Source organism: Enoplosus armatus, chromosome 21 (assembly GCF_043641665.1).
Source record: "Enoplosus armatus isolate fEnoArm2 chromosome 21, fEnoArm2.hap1, whole genome shotgun sequence".
NCBI lineage: Eukaryota > Metazoa > Chordata > Actinopteri > Centrarchiformes > Enoplosidae > Enoplosus > Enoplosus armatus.
Genome location: NC_092200.1, coordinates 10,019,181 through 10,043,656, shown reverse-complemented (window position 1 = coordinate 10,043,656; position 24,476 = coordinate 10,019,181). Strand labels below are relative to the sequence as shown.

The window sequence follows — 24,476 nt, the reverse complement described above, 5'->3', positions numbered from 1 at the left end:
ACTGTCAGCACGGGAAACAAACAGTAAAAAAGGACCTCAGAGTTTAATTTTTACCTTTACAAGTGTTGGTACAAAATAAATAAAAATATGACTTCTAAAACGTACAGTAGTCATATGCTGTGTAGTGTTTTAAATGCCACATGATTTATGCACTACCTGCAGTTGTTTGCATTTGTAAGAGAATAAGAAACACTGCATACTGGTTGACTGCATTCGTTTTTTACTATTACCATAATAAGTCCATAAAAGCATTATATAGTCTGTTATGCTGCCTTAATGAACGTATTTAACAACACATTTAGTTTGTACTATTCATAAATGTTTTTCTAATCTCAGTGCAATTTCCTCCAATATCAGCTGTATTCCGTGCATCCTAATGCAGCACTGCTCTCTTCTGTAGTTTAGATAATCGATTGCACCATTCACATCTTTCGGTCTTGATGAGACCGACTTCACATCACACGGCTGCAGGGTAAACTCGCACTAAAATTTGACTGTCCCTTTCATCTACAAGATCAGTGAGCAACCAGCATGTCTCATGTCCCACAAAGCACGCTTACACACTCTGCAGCAGTCACTCACACTACAACTATTATGACATAAACCCACTGAGAGTGCAGCATTTTTGGCTCTCCGAACCACAACGTCTCAACACTAATCATCCCGCTACTTAATTGTATTTGTCAATTTCACTAAAAGGTTCAAAAGGGCTGCCTGTCACACAAAAGCCTATATGTCATAGCCAAATGGCTGAAGCAGTCCTTGTCCTCATCTTGGGGCTACTGAGTGCAGGGAGCTCCCTTCTAATGGAACCATTTTCCATTCAAAAACTATGCTTTAAAAAGTGGCCAGCAGTGATGTAATGTGTGTGATTTGTAGTTAATGAGCTATAACATGCAAAGCTTGCTAAGATCCTTTAATTTACCATGCTGATGTTGCCCCACATAAACAGGATGTGACTGCGGTTTTACCTTGGGACTGATGACGGTGTGCGATCCCTCACTCCCAGATTCTTGGCAGAATTCTGAACTCTTGCCCCCTAAAAGACAAACAGACATCAACAATTCATGACATCATGGATCAGGTTGAAATGCAACTGCCATAAATATGAGCTAAGAAAGAAGCATGTCTCCAACTGGGCCCACAGATGAGCTATGATTGGACACCATCTTGGTTGAAATACATCTCTTGTAGTGGTTTTGGTTTAAAGACATGAGTTCCCCCCAAGTGAGATTGCTTCCTGTCAGGCCATGCATGACTGGCGCCCCTATAAATATTTTGGGTTGTAAAGCAGATGTCATATGTTGCATGTTGAGACCCTAAAATTCAAACAACAGCTGTGTATGCTGTGTATCTTTAATATCAGTTTTCTTTTGACTATGTTTGCATGCAGAATAACCTTTGCAGGGAAATAAAAGTAAGTAGTAAGGAATTTGGAAGATGAATGGTCCCTGTATGTGTGTGTTACAGGGTTTGATTACACCCAGTCAGGAGTACGTCTGCTCTCTGTCCCTGTAGTTTGCTGGCTGTGCGCAGAGTCGGCAGATACACAACTGCAGGGGGGCAGGAAGCAACTCAGCCTCCCAATTTAGAGACACGAACACCTGCACTTACAAATGCACTCTCTGTGACGCACACACGCAAGCAAAAACACACAATCGAATCACAAAGAGGAGACGGTGACGACCTCTTCAGATAGAGAGGGAGCGACTGGCCAAAAGTGCATTAGCTGACCTCTCAGTTACAACTCTGCCGTTTGCCATCTTACTGTCTGCCCCGAGTTACGTCCGGATAGCATCAGCAATTATTCGACACCTATCACAGCCATCCATTCTGATGCCTCCAGACAGAGATGCCCCCTAATGTCCCTAGAGGACACGGCACCCTGTAGATAGAGATGAGATCAGATGAGTTAGAGACAACAGTGGAAACAAACTCTTCAACGAGTGGAACTTGATTTACATACCTAAGATATCTCAAACCAAAATTATCTGATGATGCCTAAAGTATTTGAAGAGCAAATCAAGGAGAACTTTAGAAAAAATGTTCGGAAAAGGCAATGGTACGTTGTCTTAGACGTGGCTCACAAGTAAGTAACAAGACTAAGAGTCTACAGCCATGCTAGCAACTCTGCTCAGTGTTACTTTGAGCTAAATGCTAACGTCAGCAAGGCAAAACGCTTATAATGACTAATGCTAACATGCTGATGATTAGCAGGTATAATGTTTACCATGCTTACCATCTTAGTTTAGCATGTTAGCGTTTGGTAATTAGCAGCAAACACAAAGTACGGTGGAGGTTCATGGGAATGTTGATGTCTAAGATTTGCACAAATTGAAAGTTTGACCTGGTGATCTTGCTAAAGGAAAAGTAAAGGGATCACCAAAATGATTACAATCCGTCTTGTAGGGAACATGCATGTCTGTAGAAAATGTATTCGCAATCCATCCAATAGTTATATAGTTAAGATATTTCAGTCTGGACCAAAGTGGTGGATCAACGGCCAACAGACTTACTGACTGACCGACATGTCCATAGAGCCATGCCACTAGCTTGGATTAAAACACACAGTTCACATATGGCTAAAGAGATATTGGACAAAATAAGACAAATATGGTAAATATGGCTGTCCACGAAGCAGCAAAGTGCAAATATGTGCAAGTGTTAACATGCAAAGTCCTTCACTGCTGGTTTATAATGAACATCGATTCACTCATGCATTCAAAATGCTGCATGTATTTTGTGAAAATTATTTTCATAACATTCACATGTTTTCACATTTCTGCATTACTCAATAACTAAAACCTGGTAACGTTTTATAAATGATGCACCTGCACATAAAACTGAAACTTAATATTCTGCTGAGGCCTTAATGGTTGGAACATCAATTAGAAAGTGAAATAAATACCAGGGAGGACATTTTTTAAGTTGTGTGTTGAATCTAGTTAATTCCATTTGATCTGTCTTGATCAACCGCACCAAGTTTTCTCTGGATTTGCAAGTTGAAATACATATAGCTTTTATAAAAACAGTTAAACTAGTTCCTTCCATATGCTGAAACGAGAAAAATAAGTCCAAAGGGGTGATACCACGAGTTATCATCTAGATAGTTATATATACTATATATATACTATACTATATACTATATACTATACAGTCCAAATATTGGAAATTGCTATGCAGTTTCCAAATTAAGCTGTGATTGGACCCATTTTATCCAAATCCCTCATGCATTCTCATTCTGAATGATGTTGTCTGGGCTTGATGGATGGTTGCTGCTGGGACCGGATGCTATGCAGATAACCTTTTTGTGAGTAAGTATGACTATTCAGTGAGGAAGAAGAGGCGTCATCCAAACCCTGTGTGAAATTCATATTCATCAGATTCATCAGCTGATGTCTGAGAGCAAGGACACATACACATACACACACACACACACACACACACACACACACACACACACACACACACACACACAAAGTCAGACACAGCATAGCACACTCCCCTCTGCTCTCTATCTGGCCCAAGCAATCTCTTCTCAGTGAAGTCTAGGTCTATGATGACGCAAGAAAACAGAAAATGTCTAATGACCAACAGACAATCAAAACATAATACTAAAGTTCTGCTCTCCCAGGAAGCAAACGGGATGAATTAACCGAAACAGCACATGTCCATACCTGCATCTTTTCATATCCCATTACAAACATCTCAAACCACCCCCTCCACAAGATGGATTTTTGTCCCGCCACATAGGGTACAGTAGTACTCAAGGTCACACAATGCACAGAGTTGCATCCTCCTGGCTGGCAGCCCAGTTCTCTGAGTGTAGAAATTAAATGCCTCTCCTCCTGCAGCATATCAGCCCCTCGACTAACCTCTCCTCTCACTGCAAACAGCAATATAACCACCACTCACAGAACTTCTAATGAGAGTCTGAGATATGGGCCAAGATCTGGATATGGCTGGAGCCTTTTGTGGGGTGAAAATGTGTATGCACTGAGAAAAGTAATGGGAACTCCTTCCCTTGACCCCAAATAGACATGCAGACAAACAAACAAGCTCCAGACTCTGCACCAATCTGTTCAGTTTCTCATTACTGTTTTTTTTTACTCCCTCATTTGGTCAGATTCATATTGTGGTTGCAGCGAATACAAATCTGAGAGATTTGATTGAAATCAGATAGGGGGTGAAACAGGGGGAAGAGGCGAAAGAAATGTAGATAGGAGCAGAGCTAATAATTTTTGCTTGTGGACCACGGCAAACACTTTTTTCATGACCCAAAAATACACATACTGTTGGCTGGCTTTAAAAATTGCATTCTTACTGGGGTAATATTTTCTGAGAGAACATCAAACATTGACCACGGAAGCTGAAATGGCATAACTGCTCCTCTATTGGCACTGTTAAATCCATTGCTAATACTGTTTTGGCAGCCTAGTCGGAATTAGTGAGGCATACAGTTTATCTAATGATTCTGGATGCAGAAACTGTGCCGTGGATTGAAGCACAAATTCACTCCGAGTGAGAAAATGTGGCTACGGGGACTGTAGCAACAAAAGAGTGTAGCAGTAATAACAGGAGGCTGAGTAGAAATAAAGAAAGAGGCTGTATACACTGTAACACATACCTGTTTCCTCATGACATCAGTGGCCTGCATGATGCAGCGAGGGGGCAGGCCGTGGTTTCGGGCCAGCAGGATGGCCTGCTCCAGTGTCACACTCAGGGTGCAGCTGTTGGTCAGAGAGGAAAGACATGAGGTCAAGCTCAAATGCACGCTCTACATCTGCATATTCATCAGACTCTCACTGAGGGAACAGATGATGCTGAATTATCTCATAATGCAGAATATTGCTCCTGTTAATGCGGTTTTGTGAGTACAATTTTGTTATGCCAAACACATGCACAGATGCTGCATTATCAAAGCATGCTGTCTGTATTTGACACAATAAAACCATCTATAGTGACAAGAAACACCTTCTCTGGCTCAACACTAACTCATTCTCAACATGCTTTCATGGCAATGAAACAGTCTTCGTAACAGATGGAGATTGAAAGCGAGATCTGAGACTGAAACAAAAATCAACAGAAAACAAAAGCATGCCAAAACTCAAACTCTGGGCTTCATCCAGATATGACGAATCTCCGCAGAAGCAGAATTCCATACGACTATATCAAATCTTCCTGCGCACGTTTTTGCTCCTTTCGACACCTTGTCATCGCCATCACATTCCTCTTGCTTCACCTTCGCTCATCTCCTCACTAATGAATCATTTTTCTCACTCGCCGCTGAAATGTCACTCACAGCGAGCAAACGTGCGGCATCAGGAGAATAACAAAGCTCCTGATCTTTGCTTTAGACCAGAGCAGAAAGAGAAGGTTAAACCTCATCTTGGACTTTCAGCACTTGAGGAGACTTCCCTGGTTTTCTCATCCTCAGGATTGATACTTCCCGTTGCAGCCGAGAGTAAGAGGGTCTGAGGACAAGTCAGTCTCCTGTGACGGAGGCGATATACTCACTGCCACGAGGGTGTGATGTGTGCAAAATGAGTGTTGACGTGAGTCTATAATTCGTTAGTTACAGCAAACTTTGTTCCAGGCACATACATAGACACACTGTGTCCCTTCCTCTCTCTCTCACCTTCACACACACACACACATACACAGGCAGACAGCAGCATGTGGATAAATCCTTGGAGAGCCAGTGACAGTTGTCAAGGCTGCTGGTGACCTTTCTATGATAACAAGCTGTACTAGATATCGATCCAGGGCCTTTTCACTGCAAATTGAACTGTCCAAAGTTCCAACACTGCCAGGCTCGGTTTCATTGAGTAACATTACCATCGGGCTGCCAAGAAATCTGAGCTGTTTGTTTAATATCTCCTTCTCTCGAGGTAGGGTTTCACACTGACTGAGAACAAAACTTTTGGAAAAAAAGGAGCACATGTGCAATGAGGGACTAAATGCTACCAGAAGCCATTACTTTGAGTCAATCAGATCAAGATTTAAAAGTTCCAGTTGCACAACTTTATGACAGCGTAACATGATGTGATAAAAGTAATGAACTCAATAATTATCTCCAGTATGTGACAAAAGATACCCCAGCAGAGAATTGCAAAAGATGTCCTTTCGCAGGCCACCCCAGAATATTTTAAGCACCCATTTTGAGCTTCCCACACCGATAAAGGAGGGGGAAAAAAGTCACCCACAGAGGATCTTTAAATATCTCTTCAGCTGGAGCAAGATGAAGAAACTGCTCAAAATCTGTGTGTGTGTGTGTGTGAGGGGCTGCACGGTTTCCCTTTTCATTAGGGCTGGTGAGATAGTACAAGGTGATTTATATCCATCTGTTTCATGTCGTTCCAGCCCATATCCCATTTACACTCCTGCAGAGCCAAGTCCATACTGATGAATGAGAAGAAACAAGAGAGCGACAAACATAAAGGAAGGGAAAGAATGACAGAGAAGATGCAGGATGCCGAAAGAGGAGAGCAGAGACGATAAGCATACAGGCCAAACATTTATATCAGAGAAATAACTACTTGCACGCTCTCTACACGCTTTTACTTTAAGGAATAAAAACAAGAAAAAAACATCACATCTTTGAGCAAGTTAGTGCCTTGGAGTGTGGATTAGGCTTTGTGCTTGTGATACTTTCTCCCCCCCTCTGCTATCGTTTTTGTTTTGCTGCCAGACAGTGAACTCTTGTCTCTGTAATGGTTTTTGTGGGGGTGATGGACAAAAAAAACTGGAGAAGAGAGGAGCGTAGCATATTGCAAACTGCTGATGCCCCCAAAATATCACGCTTTCACTGTTATTAAAATTCATCCATCAAGTCAACTAATCCAATCAATAGTGCCTGAGAAGGCTGCCACACTGATAATGCAATTTCCATATTACTAATCTACTGGCTTGGTTTCATAGGTTTTTCAATTATACCAGATTTAGTTTGTGGGCTCACCATTTACATACAGAGATTCTTTTTTTAATATTTCAATGTCTGGAATTATACAGAGAAAGCAGTGAAATTGGTTTATTCATATGTAATCTGTATTTTGTCAATAGTAAGGAGGTTATACATAAAAACCTTGACTGCCAAAGTTAATGACATTGATTTTGTGGATTCTTACATCAGGCAAAGTCTTAGTAACTCATTCTCCTGTGTATCCAATACAACCATCAGTCTGCAGTCTTTGAAGGGCAAAGCAGTGTTTAAGAGGAAAGCCAGTTCACAAATAATCCTAAATATGGCAGGCCTTGTCACCTGCTGTGTCACGGTACACTTAGCCTGCCTGTCTGGGTGACTTGTGGCTAGTGTGTATAATTGCACAGACACACACACATATACGCACGCAGCCTGTGGGTTAATAAAGTAGCAGCAGTCATTGCACAGACAGGAACTTTCTATTAGAGCTCAGGCAACCAGGCGGCTCCATCCAAGGCACTTTATCAAGCCATCAGTCACATCCAGCGAACGCATGAACGCGCGGGCGTGTGTGTGAGCCTGAGCATGTGACTGAGACAAAAAGATATGGAAACTGTCACGGGGTAAAGAGAGAGGGTATCAGAGAGATGGGTGGGTGGATGGAGGGAAAGAGCAGTGTAAGAGATGAAAGATGAATGCTGGAACTGGGGATCAGTGGTGACAAACGATCAGGATATTTCTGTCCTCATGCATTGATGAATGGTGCCCTCGGCAGCAGGTGAATTAGGCAGCCATATATAGAATTCAATGAGAATGGAAGTAATTGACCTGTCTCCTTCCTGTGTGAAGTGCTATGCCTACTTAAAAGTCCCTAATCTGGTCTGAGAAACAATGGGCCCTATTAACTAGAATACCCAGCTGGTAATTAATGCAGAGAAAAGTGTATTAATAGAAAATCCCCACGGGGAATTGAGAGGTAGACAGAGGATAAAAGAAGGTGCACAGAACCAGGGAGAAACTGTGGTAGAGATGGTAAAGGTGGGAAGAGTGTTAATGCAAGAGAGATGAAAGAGAAAGCAAAACTGCTAGAGAGCTGTCAAAAGAAATTTCATATAATTGAACTGGAGGCGGTTCCTACAGTTCTGGAAGCCATGTACAGTACATGTGCCCACGCACTCACCGATGAACGCCGCTGTTGCACATGACGATGTGTGTGGCTCCCAGGCGTGAGCAGAGCTCAGAGGCCACAGTGAGCAGCCCCACTCCAGAAGCCCCGCAGGCGGTGTACTGACAGGCAGCAGTGCGGCGGGAACTGATAAAACTCTCCATCAGACGGTACAGCTCCTCCAGAGCATTAAGGGGACGCATCAGCTGGGCAGAGACAGAGGGAGAGGGGTTAGTGCGGGATCCAACAAGGAGGAAAAACACTGCTAAGCATTTGGCAGTCTGTCTGTCACGTAGAGTCAGATCGTGCTGGTAATGCAGTGTTCACAGTTTAATAAAAAGAGCTGCTCACTCAGAAAACATCAGCACCCTAATAGTAATTACAGGTAATATTAGGTAATTCCAGGATTTGGGGACTATGAGTTTCATACATATTCACTCTGATGCAGCCAAAGCCCCTTGCTAAAGTAATCAGGCAGCTCTTCTTTGCTTGATTTCACACATCAGTTGACTTTGCGATTGCCATTCTGGGAGTTCCAACATGTTACAGGTGCAAGCACTTTCACATCGCAGCGTTAAGATCGAATCCCGTTCCTCAGTATTTCCATGATGTCATTAATGTGGCATGAGGTTGTTCTTACCTTATCTATGAGGGCAGCTTTGGGTGCAGAGCTAGGTGGCATGTTGGACTGATCCAGGTAGAAAGCCCTAGGGGAGAAACAACAGTTCACATATGGAGTGACTCTAACTGGGTATTTGTACTGCAGTGGGAGAAAAGTATTAACATACTGCAGTAGACTAGCGATCATACACAAGTTGTTTTTTTTATTTAGATGCTCCACTGCTTGGAAAAACACAGTGGCATTCTTTTCGCTGCACCATTGGGTCATCCGGAGCACTGGCTGCCTTTTGGGAAAAGTAGGCCACCTGCTCATTATGGAGCTCCACCATCTGACTATCAATCATGAAAGTAACTTGGGCTCAGCTCAGCAGAAACACAGACTAAGCATCTCTTGTCCTGGGCATCACTCCAAATGCCATTGCCTCATTCATTCATGGAGTACAGTCGATTTGGTGTTTTTTTCCTATTCCGTCCACCGGAGGCAGCACTGGACTGGTGTCCCTATGCAGACATGAGAGGACGTATGCCGCAATCTGAGGTGGAGTGCTACTGGTGCAAACTCAGCACTCCATCAAATCTCAGTAATCCAGCAGTGTGCTAAAAATAGGCACACTACACCATAAAACATAAAATCACACACTCCATTACTTCTTGCCAGAAGCGATAATAATGTACAACAGCGCGGTCATCTGTACAGTATACATTTCTAAAATCGCAAATAGTCAGGGAAAAATTCCGCTTGAAGACATGCAGCAAACGTCATACTTTGAGGGAGGGAGATTGTTTACAAGAATCAGTGAAGCAGGGCTCATTCATCTGCATTCACTCTACTATTAAGTGATTAAAAACCAGGCCAAGGAGGCATTCATTATGAGTGTGGTATTTCTGCCTGACATAATATTAATGAAATTAATTAATCAGAGCGAAGTCACCACATCCCTGATTCAAGATTTTCTAGTGATTATAAAGCAGCCGAGCTGAAATGAAAAGTCACAGAGAGCACAGACAAACATTAACATAGGAAACATACCTGCACCCACTGGGGCTACCAATGCATATATATAGTGCATATGACAAGCCAGTATACAGATGAGTAAGCTGTCCATTTTATACCTTAACTTGTTGAAGGTTTCAAAGTATTTAATCCCCATCCGGCAAATTATCCTTTAACCTTGTGGCGTGCTCTACTAAATGGCTACAAGCAGGGTTTGCTAAGGGTTCAGGTGGAGCTAACGGCCCATGTAATTGGTTCAAGATGGCCTTATCATTCAAGAGATGCTCACGAGTTACACCGTATCCCAGCGTGGAGTACACACCTCTTCAATTCCTCTCGTAAAGAGCATGTAAACTGGCATAATAGCCACAACTGCTGAACAATCCATATGAGGGATAACAGAGCAGTGTTTTGGCTGTTTAAATATTTGATTTCCTCTTTAAAGTTTCTACAGTAAACACATGGCATCCACATTGCACCTGTATGTGTGTACTATACTTGTCAGTGTGTGAGTGTGTGGTGCTGCTGTGGAAAAACAAACGGCTGCATTAAATGAAAGTTCGGTCCAGCAGCTTCCAAACAAAACATCATCCTCTTAACAGGTCAAACAAAGACAGAGGAGCGATTCAGTAGAGCGACAGAACGAAACAACACAAAAGAAAGTTTGTTGGAAATCAAAACCTTAGTAGAAAGTAGTTCCTATTCTGTCTCTTGCTGCAAGTATGGCCTGTTATCTATCTACTTCAACTGTGGGCGAGTCCACTCACCCTTGTCCCTCTTGCTTATCGGTCGGCTGCTCAGACTTTTATCTTTTAAGTCTATAATAGAATCTGTCTGAGAGGAGACGACTGCTGTATAACTGCCCAACTCTGCCTCATCTGCACACATTTGCTTATCTCTTTTAGACCAAACAAAAGCACCTCGCCTTGCCCTTGCACACCTCCTCTGCAGAAGCAAGGTCATATAATATCCACTGATTATCTCATCTTCCTTGCTGTATTGTTCTAAAAATACCACCACAGCTTGAGGAGAAGGGCTGACTCTCCTGGAGGTCTCTAATGACAGAATAATAGAAGTCAGACTACAAGTGATGTGTGGTTTTAAGAGAACCTGCGTTACTTCTGAACTGATGATGTTTTGTCAGAGGGTTTGGAAACCGAGCACCTTAGAAACATTTATTATGGATGAAAAATGAAATTTGAAGCCCACACACAGAGCGCAAACACAACATAGTGTGGCTAAGAACATATTACATACACAATGAGTATGAGGTCTAAACCCACTGGGTGTCTATTATTTCTCAGGTTTGAGCCCCTGAACTCCAGCCGCTCCAAGTTAATGGCAGGACATCGAGGGCCCCCGCAGGCTTCTGCACAAGCGTGTTACCATTATGTCTTACCCACTGGCATTATTAAAGTTAAAACACAGTGCCTCTACTTGATTCTCACGTTTTCGAGGGTAATTTTTACACCAATCAAAACTCCAACCCACCATCTGTCAGCCACTGTGTATCAAAAGCAAAGGTTACAGAAACTGTGTGTGAAACAGATCTCGTCATTCTGTTTCCACTGTTCATATTTTTCTTTCAGTAGAAGTCAAGAAAACCATAGGTGCAGCCTGCCTGTAGCTCTTTCTGCCATAATTAACCTCCACCAACCACACACACACACACACACACACACACACACACCCAGCCAATAGGTTTTTACATGAGACTCTAATGGAGGATTTGGCTGCAGGCCAAAGATGACCTGCTCTGCGTGTAGCTTTATTTTATTGGGCCAATGAGAATACTTATTTCTCTTTGTTTCTGCTTCCTTCATGACAATAGGACACTCGAGGCCCTTTACAGCACAGGAGCATTAGCAGTGAGCTGCAGCGTCAAAGAAGAAGGATCTGAAGCACAGATGTTTTCAGAGGAGCAGCGTGGGAATGGGCACATTAGCATGACATCCTCCATTCAAGAAATACAAAAGAAACAAAAATTATGCCTGAAATACCTTTGAGACGTGAGAAAAAACATTTAAAATTAATGTATTCTGTGGATTTGGTTTCACACCCGTTCACTCATGAGAACACAAGTAAAGTGTCTAGGATTTATGACATTATATGTGACCCTGCAGAGGTGCATGCTGATCCATGTAAATAACTCACACAGCCATGATGAATGACACTCACCGTTATTAAATCCCCCACAAACCCCTGCAGTGTGTGGCAGAGCTACCTAGGGGCTAATGAGGGCTTCCATGCCACACGGTGATGCTTCTGCAGTGACACCAGCGAGATAGTGTGTGTGTGAAGTGTGCTGGAGGTCATTTCCTTACCCCACGCCTCCTTCCTATTTACACTTCCAGCCAGTATTTATGCCCAGCTAGATGACAACCGCAGTTAAATATGGAAGCACATGCCCGCAGGAACAATACATTAGGTCTATGTAGGAATTTCTTTGTATAATAATAAAAACCGAAAGACAAAAGACATAATAAAATCCCTAAAAATACATTATTTCACACATGTTGAGTGAATTTGAATCAAGGTTCATTAGTGTCAGTCAAGACCAGGAAACAAATGTCCGGTCTTTGACACCAAAAAGCAGATTAGTGTTAATGGGGTCTTAGTGTCAAAACCAGCTGAAGACATATGATCACTAAATCAACTGTCAGTGACGACACACGTGCAGTTACTGCATATATTACAATGCAAAAATAGCAACTGGCTTAAAATGGTGAACAGATTTATGACCCTGGTGGTGCACACAAGTATTCTTGGCTCCTTGTGAAGGTGATTTTTTTTTAACTTGCTGAAAGATGAGTCAAGGTCATTTTTACAATATCAAGCATCAGTAAGTGCAGGACTGTCACGGCCGTTCAACGATGGAATCAAAGAGAAATGATAAATAGAGGCAAGTCTCTGATGCTCAGCCTTACTGGGCTTTATAAACAGGGGTTCAGTGCACACTAGCTGTAGCAGAATGAAGCCCCACCACCTTCCTCAGCGCTCTGGTGATTTGGGACTCCCTTTGCCAGTGCAAAGACTTTAGCATTTTCATCACTTCCTAAGCTGGAGGAACGCAGAGACAAGAAACCTCTATATGACCAGATTGCCTGCTGAAGCTAGGATAATATCCATAATCAATAATGATTGCTCAAATAAGATGTATTTTTCATTCTCTGAGAAAAACTCAAATGACTTCTCAGGTTACAGATGGAGCCATCTGAGAAATCCCACTTATAGCAAAACTAGCTGCACCACTGCATTACTGTGTGAGAAGCTTACCATACTAATGCATGTCAGATGGAAGATGTGGGAACTCGCTGCAGTAGCTATTGCTATATTAATCATTACTGCATAGCCTTGCCCCAGGGAGGAGGAGAAATACCATAAATTACATGAAGCAAGTGAACTGTTTGAGCTACAGATTTGTGGTGCTGTTCTGATGTTGAGCACAGTGGTGGGATTCATGTTTGTGTGCTGAACAACTTGAAGTGACTTCAAACTATTTATTGTCTCTTGTTGAGCATATATTGCAGAGGTGTCCTTGGAGAACAAACATGATTTAGCTAGCTTTCAGGGAGACGTGTGTATATGGCTGTAGTTGCACATTTTTGTCTGGGTACATGTAAATATGACAATGTATAGAAGACTAACAAAGAGTTAGCGGCCATTACCTGACCAGCTAGTAGCATTAATCATGTTATTGTGCATGCAGCCCTTTAACTTGCATCTTTACACTCCAAACACTGGGTCACGTCTGAACAAGAGCGAGAGGATCGATCTCTGCTGCAGCCACAGGGCAACGGAGATAAAGGAAGGAGTGAGGAAGCTCGCTACTGTGTTGAAACTGACACCCCGACCTGCAATAAGCATCAAGCATTTTTTGCTTAATCAAGACAAACTGCACTGCAGTGTTGTGATTACTAAATCCCTACAGCTCATGGAAGAGCAAACACTGCGAGCACAAATGACCTAGAAGCTGTGCCGTATGGTGATGACTGATGACTGTTTAACTAACAGAGCAGGGAATACAAGCGTAGTAATAATAATATATACCATTTGTTGGACAGTGCTATACATCCACATTTATTGCTTATCTTTCAGCCACCATGCCATCATTATACTCCATTTATCTGACTGTGTCGAATTTTAATATCCACATAAATCAAGCTTTTTTCTTTTCTTTTTTTTAATCAAAGGGACATGAGATGTGGAAATTTCACAACTGCCTTGTGATACAGTGCCAAACATTTCCTCACTAGTGCCAAATGCATTTCAATTAGGGAGAAAAGCCTAATGCCTGCAGTGCAAGCTCTCTGTCTCTGCCGTGCCAAAAGATATTGATTTTAACATGTCTGCTTACAGGCTACTTTTACACCTGAAACAACGCTATATGGACATGACACACACATACCATTCACCAGCAGACATCATGTACATCTGTACATTCTCCTTTATTCTTTCACAATGCTGTATGTATGTAGCATGCTCCTTATATCAATAGCGAAGGAGCATGCAAGGAGGAAAAACCTTCCTGAAACTTCCTGTCAATAAGAGCAAAATGAGATGAAACCACAAGCCTGCAATAACTCCCTTTGAATAATACATTTGCAGACTCTGTTCTGGTTCTCCCCTCTCCACCCTGCCCTCGTCGACTAACCCTCCCCTGCACCGTCTCCTCCTCAACCCATCATCCTCATCCCTCCCCTGAAATCCCTTCCAATCTTTCCAACCTGCTCTGGCGATCTATATTCCCCTCTCAATTTCCCCTCTCTTCCATTCAGACTGTGTCCTGAAGGAAAAGATGTGTTCTGTTCAGAGCATTTTATTTCCTCCCTTTTTTAGATGTTGCTTCTCCCTTTCTAGAGAGGAGACATTTGTGTGCATTTGCAAATGCAGCTCACAATATGGGACTGACAATTACTTTGTCCCCTCGATAAAGCTCAACGTCTTCCTGCTTTTGAACGATGAGAAACCTGCAAGAGATTTAAGCAAACAACAAGGCTATGACTAAGGAAACTGCCAATTGGTACATGTCAGAGTTTCAAACTTCTTCTACCTAAATGCACATGTCAGCTGAGATGGTTTATGGAAGCTTGAAAACGAGGGTACGTGTTCTGGCTCTATACACTGCTGACTCCTGTGCTCGTGATTTGGCCGTGAGTTTATGTTTTGCAGAAGATTTGAATGACTTCATCGGGCACTATGGGTTTGCTCGCATCATATTATATCTTGGTGCGGGTAAGGAAAGTGTAAGCCAGAGACAGAGAGGCTGCTGGGAAATCTTACAGTAACCCTTTACAGTGGTATAATTTACTGCTCTGAAATTAGTGCCCACTGGCAAAGGCGTCAGTGGAGGAAGACAAAAACAAAAAAAACTCTTGTCTACAAGAAAAAGTTCTTGTAGACAAAGAAATTGCTTTCTTTTTGCTTTAGAATTTCACGATGAAACACGCTGCATACACAAACAGATGCACACACCGACAAAGTTCCAGGGGTTCCACCGCATAATGAGCAACTTTCTGCCTCTTTAATTTAATTGAATATAAATGATCCCAATTCTAGCATTTGTAGGCGAAAATATTTATTTTCATGCTCATCACTAGTATTTCTTCACATGCAATGTTAATAGTTCCCAAATGCATACAGGGGTCTAAGGTGTAATGGGAGTGTGTTTGGAGGGTTGACGACATGAAAAGGTTCAAGAATCTTGGCCCCGCAGTTCATTCAGTTCAGTATTTTGTGTGCTGTGCTGTTTCGGTCTGTCAGTCGGCCTCTGGCTCCGGACCATGGTGTGGGTTTAACCCAACACTGCCATGGCCGGGCTCCAAGGATAACGAGGTGCCTGAGGTTGGAACGCAGCAATGGAGAGGGGAGTGACATCACGGGCTGGTCTGTGGTCAGCCGAAAGACACATGGCAGCCGGCAAACGAAAACTAGCGGTAATATTACATAGAGAGGGACACTGTATTCACTGACTGTTGAAAACCAGCTGGGAATATTTACTTTACTACGATTGATACAAGGAAATACTCCTGGCGGGAGCGAACAACGTGTTTCTGGTGCAAGTCGCCTGCTAAAGTTTTGCTCGTGTTCGCTAAAGATTTGCTGGATCCAACTTCTCAAATGTGAGAAATTGCTCCTTTTCATTGTCATATCTGTTAGTAAACAATATATCTTTGGGTTTTGGACTGTTATTTGGATAAAACCAGCAATCCGAATATGTCGCCTTGGGCATTTTTGGCATTTTCTGGCAATTTGTAGACCAAACAATTAATCAAGAAAATAACAGGCAGATTCTCAGTGGTGGAATTAGCAATACCACCAAGGCAAGCACTGATAATGTTACTTAAGTATACGTTTGTAAATACTATCAGTGTTTTACTATTCCATATTACATTACTGACTTATTTTTACAGATGCATTAATGTGTAAGTAGCATTTTACTGTTGTAGTTGGTCAAAGTGGAGCTAATTTGAACTTCTGTATGTACTGCAGAGTAGTTTAATCTAAAACAAAACATTATATTTTATAAATTCAACATATATTTTGTACTTAAAATCTCACTAAGTAACTACAGCTGTCAGATAAATGTAGTGGCAGCATGAAGTGAAAATACTCAATTAAAAGTACAAGTACCTCATATTTATATTCAACCATATGCTTTATATTGTGTCTTTGCCTTATATGAGATATTCTGTTATTATTTCTGTGCAGCAACAGCAGGGAGGCAAACAACTGCACAAACTCTCTTTATATGGAAAAAAAGGTGACTTTTACTTGCGTGACGAATTGTTCCTTAGGTACTGTACTACAGTATACACAGTAAAACTGTCACGAGAGCTCAGAGCTGATTGGATTTAGACTGAAGTGATCTGCAGTTTTGGGCTACAACAGGTAGGGAGACTGAGACAGTGACAAGGAGACAGAGTATTTGAGAAGAGTACAGTCTCCAACAGTTTCACTCCAGTTGGGGTTTTGAAGCACACTGCCTACCCAGCACTGCTCCCCATATCACCAGCCTCACTCGCTTGCCTGTCAGCACACATCTGCTCCGTGTTACTGCTGGAGCCTCTGCTGTCAATTCAATTAGGCTCTTTCTGCACAGGTCAAACTGTGCAGACATGTACAGTACACGTGCATACATACAAAAACACTGGCTATTCTGAATCACATAGAGGAATTCCAGTAAGGTCCTGCATGTATGGTTTAATCATTACACCACATATATACGTTTACTATGATCATTTCATGTTAAAAGGTACCCCAACACATTTGTACAGATAATATATCTTTCCCTGTGGTACCTTAATTAGAATAGTGACATTTTAGAGACTGATCATGAAGTCCTAACTGCAGACTCAATAAAACTAAAGAGATATCACAAAATGCCAATAAGCCACTATTAAAAGGTTGTGGAGTCCCAGAAGACCTAGCAGACAATAGCATCAGACAAAGAGAAAGACGGACAGTTGTGCGAAAAAGATTAAATGACCCAGCACAATTTGGTATCCACAACTGCGCTTTGGGAAATCGAACACACAGAAATGAATGCTCCAAATTCTTTTTCACTCATCGGGCTAAATACTACAAACAAATTAAAAACCCTCCGCAGAAAGCAATCCCAGTGAATTAATGTTCTGTCGTGGGTACTGATGTGCCACATGACTGCTCAAGCTGTAAATCATTCAACCCCCCAAAGCAGATTGTCCCTAAATAACAAGATGAAGTTTTGCTGTGAGCTCTGCTCTGCGTTTAATTATCCACACAATCAGCAGCGGATATTTAGTGGAAGCCGATGTGTCGACCAGTCGCCCTCCAAGGTATTCAGTGAGGGAGCACAATCTGGCCCGGGCTTCAAGCGGCTTTCCAAGAGTACGACTGATGCTTCCAACTGTATAAGATAAGAGATGGTATCAGTCTATATCGCTTAATCTTGATTCTACAGTATCTGTAGTTCACTGGTAACTTGCACCAAAGTCAAATATATAGACAGGAAGAAGGCTTCAATCTATGATAACAGAGTGCCCAATTAACAGACTTCAAGAGGATCAGGTGTAAGTGTGTCTGTAAATCTATCATGCTCTCAGCTGCTCTGCAAACAGATCTGCACTGACACCAATACATTTTTCAAAAAGCCATATCTTCTTTCTTAATTACACAGTCTCTAACATTTTTCTCAATATGAATTCTTAATGTGTCTTGTGTATTCACAGGCACAGGCATCCTTTTTATACACAGCTGGTTAAAATGTGATTTTCTGTCTCTGGAATCACAAGGTGGCATCTAATATGAAACTGCATTGATATTCAGACAGCATACTGTATAGGTCTGACACTCACTCATATATTCAGGGGGATTAAACAAAGCCGAGCCTTTATTTTCAACTCCCAGAAGTGTCTGTTTCTTCGTATCTGTTTCCACCTCATTAAATGATCCACGCCTGGCCAATCACAGAGGGTCTCGGGTGTGCAGCAAACCAATGGCGTGTGAGGTAACCGGGTGCAGCAGCTGCACAGAAGCACTACATCAGCGCTGGTGGCATGCTGGGCACTCTCATCCAATCACTGCTGCCCCTGCTGTGTGTGTTCGCAACCAATCATAAAACATTCCCGCTGAGTTCCTCCCAGCCAATCACCTGGAGGCCCTGCTGGGAGTTGGGAGTCAAGCTCGACTGAATGGGAGGTCGTCTTGATTTATATTAGATCTAAAAAAAAAAACTGCCAAATCACACAGGATATATAGCCTGAAAGTAATATCTGTGTGTACATGTCTTGTATAACATACCTCAGTCTCTTGTAGTACTGTTTGACCTTATCCAATGAGGCAGCATTAATTTGGGCCTGGTATTCCTCCACTGACACGTTGTCTCTGTAGTAGTAACCCTCCATACTCTCCAGCGCTAGAGAGGGACGAAACCAAAGAGTGAAAGATGAAGTGATAAAGGCGCTGTATATATACACACATCTATCTGCCACTGTTTACAATCATCTATAAAGCCACTTTCATCTCTGCACTACATGCTGACTTTACGTTCCCCAACCAGGATCACCTTGTGTGAAGAGCACAGGGTAGATTTTGATGCCTCCTCCGTTTTTCAGCCTGTGAGGCAGCTGGGAGAAGTAGAAACTCTCAAGGTAGAAGCAAACCTTCAAGGTCTGACGGGTGCCCTCCACCTGGTATGACATGGGCACGTCTGCCAGAGGAGAGGAGACATGTTATTTAAGAGCACTACTTAAAGATCAATCTCATTTTGTGTAGTAGTGGCAATGTAGAGACTGTAATGATGTTCTCAAAAAAAGCCACAAATGAGAGTCACATGTAAGCTAAAAGTCACAGTGTACATACTGGCCACCAGCGGCTCCCCTTCAAATTGCTGGAAGTAAAACGTGACCTTCTCCAGATCAATTAGGGCGACCTGAGTGTCCTCCAACATGGCCTGCTCGTCAGTCTGAAGAGAGAAAGATAGCATAACAGTAAGAGTGTAGTGGCGGAGAAAGCCTTTGGATTATTTTCTTAGTAAAAGTAGCTACACACAGATGATAAATTAAAGGTCCCATATTGTAGAAAGTGAGAGTTCCATGTCTTTTTTGATTATAATGCAGGTATAGGTATAAATACTGTGAAAGTATCAAAATGCTCAGTCCACAGAGAAATGCGCACAGACTAAAAGTGCTTGTTTCAGACAGAGGGTGAACTGAGGGGCTGCCAGTAGAAGATAAATAAGGACTTTTATGAACTGTGAATCATGCACAGCTACTCTAGTGGAGTCCCAGAATAAAAATATAGAGCTGAGTGTGAGAAAAAAAAAGGCAAAGACAGAAACATTTTTGTGTGTGATGAGATGCACACGTGCCCATCTGAGGAGCTAGCTTGTGTTTGCAAACATGACATGTGTGTGTATGCTAACGTCTTGGTCTGTTTTTATGTTTGCTTTAGCTTGTTTGTGTTTGTTTATATCTCTAAATGTGTGCGCATGTTTCCTTTTCAAACACGCACTCAGCATCCTCACACACAAACATCTGCTGGTGGCCACAGCGATAGCGGCTCGCATATTTTGGATTGTGACACTCTGCACTCCTCTGCCATCCCCCCTTTCGCCTCTCTTTCTTCTTTCTCTCTCCCTCTCCTCTTCATCCACCACATGCAGAGGGATAAACAGAGCAGTGGCAAAAGAAGATTAGGACCCTTTTTCTAAAGGCACATTTGAGATGGCCCGACATGTGACAGAGGGGCGCCCACCTCCCTGCCAAGTGACGCCTGCTGTGTGCGGACAAGTTCATCTCACAGGGCGTCACATAAAGACACTCCCCTTCAAAACACATTCAGTATACAGTACACAAAAACCCAAACATAGAGACACACACACACCCACAGCATCCCCAATTCGCCTAACGCTGCCTTTCATGTGGTGCCCTAAAAAGGAGCATGTTGAGATTTCACTGGAATCACCTGCAGGTATTGAGATCCTGTTTTGTTCCATGGGGACACTTGAAAGGGAAATGTCTTGAGAAATAAAGGGAACGAGAGACAGAGAGAAAGGGAGAGAGACAGTACTGCAGGAGGAAGAGGGAAAATCATGATTTCTGGGGACCTGAAGTCAGCCGCACACCCCTCTAATCGAAATAAACGGTCATCCAAAATACACTTTTAAAGCACTTCCTGTGTTTCTAATTCCCATCGAAAGAGACAGAAATAGAAACTAAATCTAAATACCTCATTCCAATAAAAAAATGTTTTTCTATGTGGTTGATGAGGCAAAACGCAGAAAAGAAACACTGATGAAATAACTACTCTGAGAAAATATATTACAGTTCTACTACTCAAACTTGAGTTTCAAGACAACTTTGAATGATTAAAAAAGTCTTGGAGGGAAAGGTTAATATGGGTTTCAGTGAGGTCGCAGTGTGTGCTTAGCTCGATTTTAGCAATCCACAGTGGCTGCTCATAATGAATTCTGCTCTAAATGGTCTTTTTTCTGGACTGACTTATATTCATGTAGGAGAACATAGTGCCTGACACCAAAGCCAAAGGACTGCTGGAGCCTGGGAATGTTTTCCAAAATAAGATGAAAGAGTAATTAATCGCATTTCTTTTATCAATTTTTATATTTTTCAAGGCTGTTTTACAAAACAGATGAGCATTTGGGTGACAAAACATTTCCAAAATGAACAGATTGTGTTTTGGATTTAATCATTTAATTCTAGAAATGTAGCATGTTTAAATCCACGTGCAGAGGTTCAGAGTCTGGGTGACAGTAAACCAGAGCGGCTTTATTTACCGTAGGTTAAGTTAAAGGTTTTGATATCTTCCCAGTCTCAGTCCTCTCAGTATCTACTCAGTGACTGTTCTGAGTTGATTCCTTTCAGACATGAACTGCGCAGAGGATGATAATCTCAAATGATTTAGGCCGCTCAGTATTTTTGCCTTTAAGAAACTTCTGAATGATTTTTTAACATATCAAATTTTTTCTTTTGGCTGTTTGGGATATTTCCACAGTATCCCCAAACACCGACTATCCAGATGATGGTGAAGCTGTCTGTTATCTGAGTGGCACGTGAGGCAGGTGGGCTGTGGGATCTGGCTCTGCAAATGAGCGGCACACCTCAGCGATTCAGACCACATCCCCACGCAGTCACTGTGGGCAGACTGTGTATTAAGCTCAGCACATTTTCAGTTTATTTTTTTTGTCCACCACGCAGCCTGGCAGTGGCATGTTGATTGATGATCTTAAAATCCAAACGCATCTTATTTGTTAAGCTATAGTTCACCATTACACTTATTCAGAGAGCAGAAGAAAAATGTTGAATGTTGCATAATTCATGTCCTGCAAGTTTTTGTAACACAGTGATTCATGTTGTTTGATAAATGATTGTTATCATTTGGTATACTGTTCGTAAGTTATATATAGTGCTACACATATTGGACGATGCGCAAGGAAAATACATATAGATTTATTGTAAGCTAAAGTTTATGTGTGTATACAGACACCAACTCCTGTTTTCAGTAGGTGTCTGTTGAAGCAGAATATCTGAGAGCTGCAGCTGCTCTGGAGCTCACCAAATTGGGGGAGAGGAGGGACTGGAAGTGGAAGAGCAGCCCAGCGCTGGCGATCTGCTCCAGCCAACGGCGACTGGCTTCCTGGGCCTCCTGAAGGTCCTGGGGGTCTGAGCCGTCCTGGTCCGGCTCCTTGCCTACATTGTGGAACTGAGAGTGGACACACAAAGGCTAAGTAATGAGAAAGTGAGGTAAGGAATCAAACAAAACAAAAAAAGATATTTTAATGTTTTGCTATTATGTAGGATGATGCTGCTTACTGTTTTTCTTACCAACTCAATAGTTTCTATCTCAATTCCAAACCAGACTTGCAGTGTGTATAATTTACCTGGTTGAGGACAGCCAGTAGATGCTCTGAGAAGGCGCACACAGCTGCAACTAGAGACTGACAGAAGACCATATCTCGACGCAACTGGATCTCTGAGTCTAGAGGAGAAACAAAGAGGACGTACAAACAGTAAAAGAAAGTGAGAGGAATAGTCAGAAATAGATGACAGAAGTAGAAAACTTAGTGAGTAAAGTGAAAAGGTCAAAGGTTCACAGGAAAGGAGTGACAGACATGAGTGCCATGAGTTTGTTATGGTAATTAAACAGACTTTTTAGGACAATTTTCAAGCTTTCAATAAGGTGACAAAAAAAAGTCTTGACTGCTTTTTTTTTATTCTGCTGGGTGTTAAATATTGTATCTGAAAAAAATGGAGAGCAAATGACAGGTATGTCCAAGTGGAAAATAATTGGCTGCCATAATTTCCTGAGAAAGTTCAGCAATCCACCGAGTTAAAATGAGTTCATGAACCCCTCAGAAATGCGTGTCATACGGAAAAACTCTTTGACACGATTAACCAATCTCACCACAAAAAAATCCACCCTTTCCTACTTTTTCTTATTAATTCATAGTTCATAGTTCCACATAATTTCATCAGCATAGTTTCTCTCAAGGAGTTGGAGTTTAGCAGTCTCTCTCTTACATTAAGTCTTCTTTCTTCTCAACTGGTGCTACTTCTACTAATGATGAAATGATGTTTTAAAATTATTGCAGATGTTTTAATCTGTCATCAATCTCTCTTTAAGTTTTCACTGTCCTTTCCTGTTTATAAAACTCTCTGCTTGAATGTGGGTTTCTGATTTTAATTCCTTGCTTTTTCTTTTTTCTTTTTGTTTATGAGTTGCTTCTTTCTTCACTGAGCTCACAGTTTGTGTTTCATTTTTTGGGCTGATTTTTGTGCAAAAGGCATTAATGTTTCAAAGTTCTGTATTCTGTATTACTGCAGGAGGAGAGTAAGACAAACCTGTATACTGTAGTAAGACCAAGAGCAGCCGCGTCTTCACCTCTGTAAAAAACAAATAAAAGTAATCCAGTGAATCAGTGAACAAGCTTATATCAACTCTCAAAGAGCTCGTCTCCCCAACTGCAGTAGTATGACCTATACTATAAACTCAACCCCGTAAAGTCATAAATAGGACGATGCTGTATAATTCTTGTGCTCCATCCCAGCTCCACAGCTGTTTATCTTCACATGTAAGAAAAAAAAACAGCATCATAAAAACCAGCCACAGGCAACGATAATAACATAAATCCGTATTTGTTTATAGTCATATCAGAGCCGCGGGAAGCTTGGCAGGACGCTGCACTGCATGAAAAAGCCATCATAGGGAGAAGTAGAAAAAAAAGTGGTGTACACAGGCCAAGCTGCACATTAATATTAACTCTGCTTATTTGTACTCTCTCAGTTGTGACCGCCAGCTCACCTTTCCCAGGAGTGTCATGTGGCCGGGCTTCGGTCTGGGCTGTTTGTCTCTCTATGTGTTTGCCTGGGGTGTGTCTGCATGTACATATATGTCTGCATGTGTCTGTGTGTTCAATCTGCGTGCCAACAAACACAAAGCCACACACTCCCGTCGTGAATAAATGAGGCTGAACTCCCCATCTAGACAATAAATAAATAAATAAATAAATAAATCAAGGGAATCTCACACAGTGCAGATTCTTTTCAGCTTCAATTGATGTATCCCAGGATGGTTTTAGGTTTTTAAGTTTAAAGAGAGCAGTGCAGTTTGTGGTCTGGGACTGCCTGTACCCACACAACTGTAACAGGGGCTATTATTGCATCTAATAAATACGACGAGGCGCACTGGAGAATTGGTCAATTTAATGTACATTACCTCCCAAGCCTGGCATGCTTTTTCATCATAAATACTGTATGTGACACAAGCCTTAGGCCCCAAACATTGTTGAAAACAGTAATATGTGTGTGTTTGTACACACTCACCTTCAACATATTTAGCGATGGTTTGTGTGAGGGTCTGAACGCTGCTGGGGAGGTTCCAGGGATCCTGTTTGACATGGAGACGCAACTTTTTGGTGCAGTTCACCTTCGGGTCCATCTCCTGCTGAAAGTCTGACAGAAACACACACACACACACAGAATCAGCATAGGCAGTGGAGGTATATGACTGTAAGTGTATCAACTTTAAGGTACATTTTGCGTAGGAAGAAAGTGACAAACTCCTCCACCTCTTGCATTATTAAACAGTGAGGAAAGAAGTTTGTTTAATAAACAGATCGTATCATTTCATTCCTCCTCTGATGCATTCTCCTTAATCATCTTCATCCATCTCCTCTCTAGCGCTCTTCCTCCCTCACTCTCTCGCCAACTCGGCTCACAGATGTTTATTGGCGTCATAAAATTTCCGTTACTTTGCTGAAGCAGTTAGAGCGCATC

General features: G+C 42.0%; 1 protein-coding gene across 3 annotated transcripts in view; it reads right to left on the bottom strand.

Annotated features, from left to right (window-relative positions):
• The window catches only part of prex2 (phosphatidylinositol-3,4,5-trisphosphate-dependent Rac exchange factor 2), an 83,320-nt gene that overhangs the window by 1,210 nt on the left and 57,634 nt on the right, over positions 1-24,476 (bottom strand). The window contains exons 30-40 of one of the 3 annotated variants that reach the window (XM_070927811.1): positions 24,024-24,152; positions 23,043-23,084; positions 22,082-22,179; positions 21,757-21,903; positions 19,045-19,147; positions 18,749-18,892; positions 18,484-18,598; positions 8,728-8,794; positions 8,103-8,293; positions 4,628-4,730; positions 972-1,039 (exon numbers count right to left, since the gene is read on the bottom strand). In XM_070927811.1, coding sequence (XP_070783912.1) covers positions 972-1,039; positions 4,628-4,730; positions 8,103-8,293; positions 8,728-8,794; positions 18,484-18,598; positions 18,749-18,892; positions 19,045-19,147; positions 21,757-21,903; positions 22,082-22,179; positions 23,043-23,084; positions 24,024-24,152 — 1,207 coding nt within the window. The remainder of the gene's footprint in view (positions 1-971; positions 1,040-4,627; positions 4,731-8,102; positions 8,294-8,727; positions 8,795-18,483; positions 18,599-18,748; positions 18,893-19,044; positions 19,148-21,756; positions 21,904-22,081; positions 22,180-23,042; positions 23,085-24,023; positions 24,153-24,476) is intronic. The other 2 variants (XM_070927812.1, XM_070927813.1) reach the window with 2 other exon arrangements.